Source organism: Rhinopithecus roxellana, chromosome 1, assembly GCF_007565055.1.
Source record: "Rhinopithecus roxellana isolate Shanxi Qingling chromosome 1, ASM756505v1, whole genome shotgun sequence".
NCBI classification, from domain to species: domain Eukaryota; kingdom Metazoa; phylum Chordata; class Mammalia; order Primates; family Cercopithecidae; genus Rhinopithecus; species Rhinopithecus roxellana.
Genome location: NC_044549.1, coordinates 60,016,361 through 60,028,630, shown reverse-complemented (window position 1 = coordinate 60,028,630; position 12,270 = coordinate 60,016,361). Strand labels below are relative to the sequence as shown.

General features: G+C 42.8%; 1 protein-coding gene across 1 annotated transcript in view; it reads left to right on the top strand.

Moving 5' to 3' along the window:
- FRMD4B (FERM domain containing 4B) overlaps nucleotides 1-12,270 on the top strand; it is a 210,977-nt gene that overhangs the window by 88,916 nt on the left and 109,791 nt on the right. The window contains 1 exon segment of the mRNA XM_010357713.2: nucleotides 5,963-6,047. Within this exon segment, the coding sequence (XP_010356015.2) occupies nucleotides 5,963-6,047 (85 nt within the window).

Below are 12,270 nucleotides of genomic sequence, written 5' to 3'. Positions count from 1 at the left end.
CCTTGTGATCCGCCTGCCTCGGCCTCCCAAAGTGCTGGGATTACAAGCGTGAGCCACAGTGCCCGGCCTTTAAGCACATTTCAAACCCTCTCATTTCTCCAGTGTGTGGGGCAAGAGAGGTAAGAGGCACTGAGAGTGGAGCAGCTGCCCCAAGACCTCAAGACTGATCAGCATTGGAGCTACGATTCAAACTAATATCTGTCCCGCTCCCTAGTGTTGACTTGTGACCACTAGAAATAAATACCACAAGACAAAAATATTGGCCATGTAAATTTAAGCGACTCTTCAAAGGACAGCCACTTCCAAACAACTGAGTGTTGTGCTCTTTGACATCCATGTGTTGCCATCTAGCTGGCAGGGCTGTGTCCCTTCCAGCCGTCTTTGTCATGTCACTGTGGTGTAATGTTCTGTCATCACTAATGAGTGGTTAAGCTAAACAAAAAAGGAAAAAAATGCTAATGGGAGGAGGCCAAATAGCAGAGACAAAACCTTCCTGAGCGAATTCTCTTCTCAAGAAATTACGCTTGTGAAGCTGAGGTTTGTCTCCAAAATGTGTGCCTATTCAAAAAGCCTGGGTTCTTTCTGAAGCTGAAAAATTAACCATGGGCTTCAACTTAACAGAACCTTAGTGAAATCGCTCACAGTAAGCATGCAAAAAGGAAACAGTATCCTTTTGCAAAAAAAGGCTGAAAGAAAAGGTCTTTATTTTATTAATCTGGGATAGTCCATTTCATGTCATTAAGAAGTCCTAGATTTTGTTTTCAGTTCATGGTGTGTGTTGATAGGTGTGCCTGAAAAGCCATTTTCCCCAAAGCCCCTATGTACTTTTCATACACTCCATAAATATGAAGTCATTACAATGGCCCCCTTGAGGGAGAGATGGAATCGTGGATTCAGAGAGCTGGTAATCGGATGCCTAGGCAGGAGGCACCAGGGCTGGTCGCCAGAAAGTAGTGGGAAATAAGATAGAGACCTGTTTACTGGGACTAGGTTGTAGTCAGGGGCCTGGGCTCCAAAAACAAGGTGAACCCAGTTTCTAGTACAAAGGTATCTGTTCAGAGTTGGATGCGCCACAAATTGATTTGGCGCCAAGCTACCCAGCAACCTGTATGTGGTTTCTTCAATGCTCGAAGACTAGCAAGAGGATTGGTTTGGCTAATATGCGCTCCACCTGGAGTGCCCTTCCTACCTTTGTTACCTGGTGAACTCATGCATTCTTTAAGACTCAGCTCAACTGTCCCCTCTCCTGTGGCGCTTAGTCCTATGCATTTCAGTTTGGCAACATTCTCCCCTTAATTCATAAGCTGAGTTAATTGCATCAGGCTGGTGGGCCCCCACAGCATTGTGTACATGTTATATTTCATTTTGGTTGTTGTTGTAGGAAAGCATTATGTCATATTGGCTTGGAATATGAACTTAGAAGTCTAACAGACCTCAGTTTGAGTCATGGCTCCACTACTTGCTAGCTGTATGGCCTAAAGAAGAAGACTTGGCATCTCTGTATCTAAGCTTTCTCATATGTAAAATGGGCTCATAATTTGTTGCCTACTGCATGTGGTTGTACCAAAGATGAAAAAAAAAAAGGTTCCTGTAGAGCACTTTGTATTATCCCTAGCACATAAGAAGCCCGGTATTAACTTGGGTTCTTTGGTTGCCAGCAACAGAACCACTTGTGGCTAACAAACAAAATGAAAGGAAAACTGAACTAACAAAGACTCAGAAAAGACAGGGATCAGGGCTTCTGCAAGGATCTAGGGAGCAGAAACCAAGGGACAATTTCATCAGAGTGGTGCTAGCAGAACAAATAGGCTCCAACCATCTTTGATCTTTTTTTTTTTTTTTTTTTTTTTTTTTTTTTTTTTTTTTTTTTTTTTTTTTTGAGACGGAGTCTCGCTCTGTCACCCAGGCTGGAGTGCAGTGGCCGGATCTCAGCTCACTGCAAGCTCCGCCTCCTGGGTTTTAAGCCATTCTCCTGCCTCAGCCTCCCGAGTAGCTGGGACTACAGGCGCCAGCCACCTCGCCCAGCTAGCTTTTTGTATTTTTTAGTAGAGACGGGGTTTCACCGTGTTAGCCAGGATGATCTCGAACTCCTGACCTCGTGATCCGCCTGTCTCGGCCTCCCAAAGTGCTGGGATTACAGGCTTGAGCCACCGCGCCCGGCCTTTGATCTTTAGGTCATTCTAATCATGTTTATTCTCCAGGGTGAGAAGCTGACTGGCCTAGTTTGGGTCACCTACCCACACCTTGGTGAAGGAGTTTTAGTAGAGTAGAAAAAATGTGTCCCGGTGTCCCCCAAGCAGGTCTCACCCATCTGGTCAGCATCACTCATTTATATCCAGCCAGTGATCCTTACAACTTTTGCATATGTGACTGTTGCCGTAGGCCAGTGCAGCTTTACTTATTAAATATCACAGTCACAGAACTCTTTTTTTATAAGTTTTGGAGACAATGGGGAAATTCAAGTGAAGACTAAATTTTGAATAAAATTAAGAAATTATTATGAGCTTTGTTAGTGAGAAAATTTATTGACCCCGTGTTTTTTAATAGTCTCTGTTAGAGATGTCTATTGAAGTAATTAAAAGTGAAGGAAAAAAATAATCTCAGAAATTTCAAGTAGAAAGCAGATGTTGAGTTCTACTAATCTGACCTAGGATTTTTTTAGGACAGGGAGATCTCTTCCTGTGGAAAGGCCTTCCCCTTCTGAGACTACTCTAACTTTTAAAAAGATATTTTATAGGTTAATCAAAATCCTTCAACTTAAGTCTTTTGCCGTGGTTTTGCTTAACATGTACTTCTGTATATGTTAACATTTTGATGAAAATGTCACACTTGTCTTATTTCTCTGCCTATTTTTAACATGGTTGAGATGCCCACAATTACTAAGGGTTCAGCTTCCTGCTGAGTACTGGTTGAGTGAACTGGGAGTGGCAGCCCAGGAGATGTTGCTTAAGAGCGTTGTCCACAGAGTCAAAGTCATTGTCCCAGACCAAGACCTAGCCCCACCAGGTAGTCAGATCTCTAAAACTCAGAGTCTGAGTCTGTGAAATCAGGGTCATCATAGGTCCCTCCCCAAGGTGGTTGTGATAATTAAATGAGAGAACAATCGGGAAGCACTTAGCACATTGCAGGCACCTTAGTAAGAGTTTGGGAAATGTTGGCTGGGATCCTGCTACTGCCCTTAATTAGGCTGCCCACTGAAGCCTGCTCATATTATCTTCATTGATAGGGATACAAATGCATGGGAAAGCCAAGAAAGCAGGGAACAGCCACCACCAAGTAGTTGAACTGGAAGGTTCTTGGAGATGCACAGAAACTTGTGTAACATGGGTCATCTTAGCCCTGTAGCAGCAGCCAACCTCTGGTCCGCCTCACTTTGGTGTCTGCCATCACAGTGACTCGGCTACCCTGCTTTGGTCCATCAACTCTTGCTGTGGACTCTTGTCCCTCTCTACTTCATGGCTTCCGCTGCCTCATGATTGCTGCTTAGTGCCTTTCTCTGCCTCCACTGAATCCCTCCTGACCCACCCCTCAGTCTCTGAGAGACCATGTTAATCGGTTAGCTCATTCGTCATGCAATATAAAAAGCATCTGTTGAGTAGCACTTGCTCCTTTCCAGGCCACTTCACCACCTGACATCTTGGCTGCCTTTGAGTCAGGTGACTCTCCTAGTCCACGCAGCAGGGCTCAGAGTAGAAGAAACTAGACTGATGGGAGAAGAGAATACTGTCTACCCAAAAGGAAAAGCTGAGACAAAATTAATATAGAAAGCTTATTTGGGACAAGGTTGAGGACTGCAGCCCAGGACACACTTCCAAGTTGCCTTAAGAAGTGCTCTGGAGAAGGAGAGGCCCAAGTGTTTAAAGAAAAAAAGGACAAATCAAGAAAGGGGACAGTTACAAAAGTTGTTCATCAGGAATTAATTCTCCTTGGTTTACAGAAATAACATTGATCAGTGATTGGCTATACATTGTTTTTTGGGGTTTTTTTTGTTTGTTTGTTTATTTTATTTTTGAGACAGAGTCTCCCTCTGTTGCCCAGGCTGGAGTTGCAGTGGCGCAATCTCAGCTCACTACAGCCACCACCTTCTGGGCTCAAGCAATTCTCCTCCCTCAGCCTCCAGAGTAGCTGAGATTACAGGTGCCCGCCCAGCACCATGCCCAGCTAATTTTTGTATTTTTAGTAGAGACAGTTTCACCATGGTGGCCAGGTTGGTGTGGAACTCCTGGCCTCCAGTGATCTGCCCGCTTCGGCCTCCCAAAGTGCTGGGATTACAGGCATGAACCACTGCGTCTGGCCTGGCTATCCATTGTTGAGCTACAGGATGTGGGTTATAGTGTCCGGGGTAGTGGACACTAATGTGTCCAGTGCAGCTAGTTTGGGCTATACCAGGCAGTTTCCGGAGAAAAATACATAGCTCAGGAAGGGAAGTAGGACTTGATTGCTGTCCATTTTAATGCCTCTCTAGACCTGATAAATTGAAAGAACTGGAATTCTTCAGATAAAAGTTCTGTTCTTTCCTCAGAGGTAAGACACCCAATTTAGAAAAGACACAAACTAAATAATTTGCCCAAGGTCATACAGCTAATAAATGGTGGACTTGAAACACTACATCTCGATCTTTTGGATTCCAAAGCCTATTTTCCCCCCAACTCCTCATTTCCTTAACCGCCTTTGTACTTAACTTTCTCTTCTCATAAATCCGACACTCCTCCATCTTCATTAACCTCACTTATAAGTGAGATAAAAGCTTGTAAGTAAAAATATAAAGGATTTGTTCTCTTTCTGGAACTTCCCTTGATGACTCAACGTTAAAGGGTGGAATGTTTCGAACGTTTTTACCATCTCAGTGATAAAATCTTTCACAGTCCTTTCAGCCGCATTTATTTATCAAAGGTATCATCACTGTGGAAAGGGAGAAAAAGAGATGCAAAGGCTCAAGCCCCCTCAGGATTCCGCAGAGCTAAGGATAGGTCCACCTGGCCACTTCCTAGCCCGGCTTTGCTTTCACTCTCACTGATCTGAAAGTAAATTCCCTTTCGGACTCAAAGCAGTGAGCTGTCTTGGGGCTCGATGGCCCTTCATGCATTATTCATCAAGCAATGCTCCAGAACTTGAGGAAAACTTCGGGCCCCTAGCTTGCCCGCTCGCCCACCACAGAGCACCAGCCTTTGCAAGCCGGCCTCATCAGTACAGGATTATGAAAACAGAGTTGTTCAAGACTCAGCCTCCTCCCCTCCCCACCCGGGAGCTGTCAGAGCTCTCCTGAGAGAGGGGCCTGCCTGCAACCTGTGGTCTCACAGATTGAACAAGCAAAATCCTAGAAAGGGAGTGGAGTAGTGAGGCCCAGAATACCCTGATTTGCATGAGAAAAGACCAAGATTGATGGTTGCTGAGAGACTGGCTTTGAGCCAAAGGAAAACCCAGGGCCTGGAAGGATGGGAAGGAAGAAAAGAGTGATTGAAAAGTGTGATTGAAACTCACCCAGTGGATGGGGGTCAGGTAGGCGTGAGGCCCTGAGGCCCCTCCGTCTAAAAATCCTCGAGCCTCAGGCGGGCTTTGGGGTTGGGTTAGGAAGTGCTTGCTCAGCCGACTTCAGCTTTCAACTCCGGGTTCACCTGGGCTTTCTTTTGAAGCTGTCTGAGGTATTATTATGAACTCCCAGAAAATGTTTCAAAGAATGAGCAACACAAATAAACGTTTGTTTTTGGTTGGTTACCATTTGGGGTTTCTCTTTAACTCACCTTCCAAGACACAAAAACATGCCGAAAGAGATTTTAGGCATACATATACATACATCCATCACGTACTTACGTGTGGTGCACATTTCTTTTAAAAAGGAGAAGAAAGCACAACCTTCCTCAGGTTTCTCAAAATTCTCACGCTGCTTTCGGGGAACACTGAATGAGGATTGCTGAGAGATGAAAATAAATCTGAAGGAACAAACTCCTCTGCTGTTTTTCAGGTTTTACATTGAGAGCATATCGTTTTTAAAGGATAAAACCACCGTGGAACTGTTTTTCCTGAATGCAAAGGCCTGCGTCCACAAGGTAGGTGCCCCGTTTGTCGTGTTCACTGGATGCCTCCAGAGCGACTGGGATGACAGGAAGAAATGGTTTTGCCTCTCTTCTTGCGTTCAAACTAAGGAGAAAAAAAAGGCCACAATCTTTTCGATGAGTATGTCCTACCCCCCAACTACACACATACACAAATGACATCTTTTCTCAAATTCTGAATGGGGAAAGACAACCTCCTGCAGGGGATTCCTGAATATACACAATCCCCACTACTTTAAATGCAGCAAGTAATTGACACAGAGTGACCCAGAAAGACAGAAAGAGGGATCAATCAGATTATAATCAAAACATCTAGGCCGGAAATCTTTTTAAATAAGGTATGCCCTACACTTAACAGTAATTCAAAACCAGCCTTATTTCAGTTCAATTTCTGCCTTCCGATCCCTGCACACACGAGCCACCTTAAATCTAGGGAAGGAGGGCTGCTCACAGCCACACTGTTTTCAAGCAGTATCTCAGTTATCTCTGGTAAGGGACAGGGTTTTTCTCTTATTGTTTTTTGTTTCTATCTAATGCATCAAGGACAGATCACTTTTATAAAATTCAATAAACATGCATTGCTAGAAAAATAATCCCATGCTGGGATGTTACGGCCATGTCAAATGGCTATAAAAGTTTTTATGGCTGGGCGTGGTGGCTCACGCTTGTAATCACAGCATTTTGGGAGGCCAAGACGGGTGGATCATGAGGTCAGTAGTTCGAGACCAGCCTGGCCAACACAGTGAAACCCCATCTCTACTAAAAATACAAAACTTAGCTAGGTGTGGTGGCGTGTGCCTGTAATCCCAGCTACTCGGGAGGCTGAGGCAGGAGAATCACTTGAACCCTGGAGGCGGAGGTTGCAGTGAGCCGAGATTGTGCCACTGCACTCCAGCCTGGGGGACAGAGTTAGACTTTGTCTCAAAAACAAAAACAACAACAACAAAAAAGTTTTTAAACACTCTCAGTTTTTTGTCTTTTCTCTTTGCAGACTAGCATAGCTTTAAAAGCCTTCACTGTGGTCTCCTCAAGCAACTTCCTGAGGAAGGGAAGGGAAGCCATGGGCCAAGAGATGCCCAGTGGAGCCTGGCTCCTCCCTTGTACGTTATGATCTCAATGCTTGGGATCTCAGAATTCCCTCTCCAGATTCCATGCCTGTTTCCAGGCCTTCTTTTAGGTTTATTGAGCATGTTATGCGTCCATTTTACCTCTTTTGTTGGATTATTAGCTATAACTCTTTGTTATTTCCATGATTACTTTAGGGTTTATAGTATACATTTTTAACTTATCAGGTTTACTTTCAAGATGATATTATACCACTTCACATGTAGTATAACAATCTTACAATAGTATGCTTCCATTTTTCTCCTCTCAGCCCTTATGTCATTGATGTCATACAAGTTTACTTTTAGATAAGTTACAGATGCACATGACATTATTATTTTTGTGTAAATATTCAATTAACTTTAAAGAAATTTAAACAGTACCAAAAGTCTTACATATTTACCCATGGAGTTAGCATTTCTGTTGCTCTTCATTCACTTGTGTAGATTAATATTTCTGTCTGTTATGATTATTTCTGACTAGAGGACTTCCTTTAGCATTTCTTATAGTGTGGGCATACTGGTGGTGAATTCCTTCAGCTTGTACCTGAAGACATCTTTATTTGCCTTTGGTTTTGGAAACTATTTCACATGATGTAGGATTCTGTGTTGGCAGTTTTTCTCTTTCCATACTTTAGAAATATTGATTCACTATCTTCTTGCTTGCATTGTTTCTGATGAGAAGTGTCCTGTTATCTTTATCTTTGTGTTTGTGTTTTTTTTTTTTTTTTTTTTTTTTTTTTTTTTTTTTAGATGGAGTCTCGCTTTGTCACCCAGGCTGGAGTGCAGTGGCGCCATCTCAGATCATTGCGACTTCTGCTTCCCAGGTTCAAACGATTCGCCTGCCTCAGCCTCCCTAGTAGCTGGGACTATAGGTGTGCACCACTGCAACCGGCTAATTTTTGTATTTTTAGTAGAGACGGGGTTTTAACATATTGGCCAGGCTGGTCTCAAACTCCTGACCTCAGCACTTTGGCCTCGAGCCTCCCAAAGTGCTGGGATTACAGATGTGAGCCACTGCACCTGGCCTGCTTTGAGGTATTTTATTATGAGGTGCCTTGATATAGCTTTCTTCATGTGTTTCTGTATGTATGTGTGTCATTGGCATTTATTGAGCATCTTGGTTTGTTGTCATCAAATTCAGAAACATTTTAGCCATTATTTCTTCAGATTTTTTTTTTTTTTGGCCTCCTGTATGCCTCATTTGCAAAGCCCAGTTACACATATGCTAGGTCAGTTGAACTTGTCACACAGTGATGCTTTGCATTTGTGGGGATTTGGGGGAATATGATATCTTGTATAGTTTCTCTTTGTCTTCAGTTTCACTCATCTGTTTTTTGTAATCTAACCTGCCATTAATCCCATTTTGTACATCAGAGTTTTTGTTTTTGTTTTTGTTTTGTTTTTGAGATGGAGTCTCACTCTTGTTGCCCAGGCTGGAGTGCAATGGCGCAATCTTGGCTCACTGCAACGTCCACCTCCCGGACTGAAGCGATTCTTCTGCTTCAGCCTCCTGAATAGCTGGGATTACAGGCATGTGCCACCACACCCAGCTAAGTTTTTGTATTTTTAGTACAGATGGGGTTTCACCATGTTGGCCAGACTGGTCTCGACCTCCTGACCTCAGATGATCCGCCCACCTCAGCCTCCCAAAGTGCTGGGATTTACAGGCGTGAGTTTTTATCTTTAGAGGTTTGATTTGGAGTTTTTATCTTTAGAGGTTTGATTTGGATCTTTTTTACATCTTGCATGTGACTATTTAACTTTTTGAACATATTAAATATAATTATAATAATGGTTTTAATGCGTTTGCTTACCCTAATGTCTGTGTCAGCTCTGGATATTTTCGATTAATTTTTGTCTGTATTTTGGGTGATGTTTTTCTGCCTGTTTGCATGCCTGGCAGTATTTGACTGGATGCTAGGCATTATTAATTGTATCTTTTTGAATGCTATATATTTTTTTATTCCTATAAATATTCTTGATGTTTGGTTTCAGGATGCAGTTTAGTTACTCAAATATGGATTGGTTTTTTCAGGTCTTGCTTTTATTATTTTTTAGGCTAGCCCAGAGCAATGCTCATTCTATAGCTAATTATTCTGCATACTGATCTTCCTGAGTACTCTATTCAATGCCCCATGAATTATGTTTTTTAGTCAGCCCTGTGTAAGGATGAGGCACTCTTCCCTCTTATCCTTTCAGATGGTCTCCCACTTTGGGTAGTTTCTTTCAGTGCATGTAATGATCAGTGCTCTACTGAATCCTCAAAGGAGACTCTTTATAGATTTTCAGGGTTCTCTCTCTTCACAGCTCTCTTTTCTCCAGCAGTCTGTTCTGCAAATTCTATTCATTTTGATCTCCTGGACTAAGGAGTTGCTCCATCTCCTTAGCTCAGGGAGTTCACTGTGTTCCATTGTGTTTCTCTCTCCACAGCCTGGAGCCCTCTCTTGACAGTGGTGGGGGCAGTCATAGGGCTCGCCTTGTTCAAGGTTCACTATCTTCATTGCTGGATATTCAGTGTTATAAAAACTGTTGTTTTATATATTTTGTCTGTTTTTTTGTTTTTGTTTTTTTCAGTTAAGAGGATACATTCAGTCCCTGTTACTCCATCTTGGCTGGAAGTATAAATATTCAAAGCAAAGTTTTTGGCTGAGTCTATGGGGAAAGTAAAATGTACCCAGCATCAAAGGCTTTACTACAGCCCTCTTTTCTGAGACTCAGGTTTTCCTAAGAACTCTAAGGATTGACTGATGAGTAGACACCTATATAACAAACAGAGCTTTTCAAACACAGCGTTTACTGAGTCAGGAGCACGTTTCATAAACCACAGTTGGCCATCCTCTCCTATGTAGAGAAATACAATTGCTCCTTGTAATATTTTTCACTGCCTTGTTGGCATTGATCCAGTGTTTTCTCTTGCTAATGCAAAGACGGTTAGAAGGCAGACTTTCAACTCATGACATTTCTCTTGTACCTCTATATGCTAAATTCTGTTTGTCTTGAGAAAGCAAGGAAAAGCAGAATTCCTTTAAATGCTATTGCATTTTATGAATGTCAATTGCTGGGAGCTCCTTTCTTTTTTTTTTTTTTTGTTTGTTTGTTTTCAGTGTTTTTTGTTTTTTTGTTTTTTTTTTTTTTTTTTTTGAGATGGAGTTTCACTCTTGTTGCCCAGGCTAGAGTGCAGTGGTGCGATCTCAACTCACTGCAACCCCTGCCTCCTGGGTTCTAGCGATTCTCCTGTCTCAGCCTCCCGAGTAGCTGAGATTACAGGTGCCCACCACCACACCCAGCTAATGTTTTGTACTTTTAGTAGAGACGGGGTTTCACCATGTTGGCCAGACTGGTCTCAAACTCTTGACCTCAAGTGATTCACCCGCCTCAGCCTCCCAGAGTTCTGAGATTATAGGTGTGAACCACCGCGCCTGGCCTGGGAGCTCCTTTCTAAATGGGAGTGTTTCATGACTTGTCAGATAATTTAGAACTTTTACAGAACATAATATTGTAAGGCACTATGACTGTTATTGAGATAATTTTTTTAAATTTTTATCTGTAGGAATTTAGAGTTGGATATTTTCTATCTAATTATTATGCAGATGGCTGGGTGTGGTCGCTCACACCTGTAATCCCAACACTTTGGGAGGCCAAGGCAGGTGGATCACTTGAGGTCGGGAGTTTGTGACCAGCCTGGCCAACATGGTGAAACCCTGTTTCTACAAAAAATACCACAATTAGCTGGGTGTGGCAGTAGGCGCCTGGAATCCCACCAACTCTGGAGACTGAGACAGGAGAATCGCTTGAACCTGGAAGGTGGAGGTTGCAGTGAGCCGAGATCACACTACTGCACTCCAACCTGGCAACAGAACGAGACTCCGTCTCCAAATATATACATATAATGCAGATGGCTGGTAACAAATTCCAAGAGATGTTCCAGGATCAGGTAGCTGTTTGGATAAAGCAGCTTTCAAGTAATTTCTTAAGATGTATGATTATTCAAAAACATTCCACATAAGGAATATCAGCTGAACCATGGCCACAGAGGCAAAGAAGTTTTATGAGAACATAGTTTCAGCTGTAGAACACTCATAGGTGGATTTATTTATTGGCAAAAGTGAGTCACTGATGGTTGGTAGCTACTGTTAACTCAGGACTCAGCTAGATCTGAGAGCGAACGCCCACCCTCCCCACCCCACCATACTGCACAGAGGGCATTCTTCTCACCAGTGAGATGTTCGACACCTCTGATCACACCCTACACACATTTCTTCTCTGCCAGACAGCTTTCCCCTATAGCTACTTCCTTCCTTCCACCGAGAACAGAAATACACAGGCAAGAAAAGAGAGCTCTTATTTACAAATGCTGATAAAACTACAATGTCTTCTTACATACTTGTTTAGTAAGAAATATGATTTGATATTTGATACAGTTTTGATACTTTTGCTTGTATTTGTATCAAATACAAACTGTATTTGATACAGTTGCTGAAGCTCTGCACAGCTACATACATATGGATTTATAAAATTCAGCCTCATGAGCATGTCATTTGAAAAACTGGTGGCTCCCAATGGGTTTTGTAAATATCATTACCCATACTGCGTAGAGAATAAATCAATGGTGACACTTCAATGTGTTGAAAGAAATAATTGTGCCTTGTTTCTGAGTTTGGGTATCCAGGATGGTCTGAAAAAGGAATAAAGATGTTTCACTTTTGTGAAAAATACTCTAAGCACTCTAAGCAAATTTTTTTTTTGAGACAGAGTCTCACTCTGTCGCCCAGGCTGGAGTGCAGTGGCACGATCTCAGCTCTCTGCAACCTCCGCCTTCTAGGTTCAAGCTATTCTCCTGCCTCAGCCTCCTGAGTAGCTGGGATTATAGGCACGCACCACCACACCCAACTAATTTTTGTATTTTAAGTAGAGATGGGGTTTCACCATGTTGATCAGGCTGGTCTCGAACTCCTGACCTTGTGATCTGCCCGCCTCAGCCTCCTGAAGTGCTGGAATTACAGGCATGAGCTACCGCGCCCGGCCAGCAAAATTTTATATGTGAAATGTGGCACACATTGGGCATTCAGTGAATTGTTGACTAACTCAACAAATGAGTGAGTATACTGATA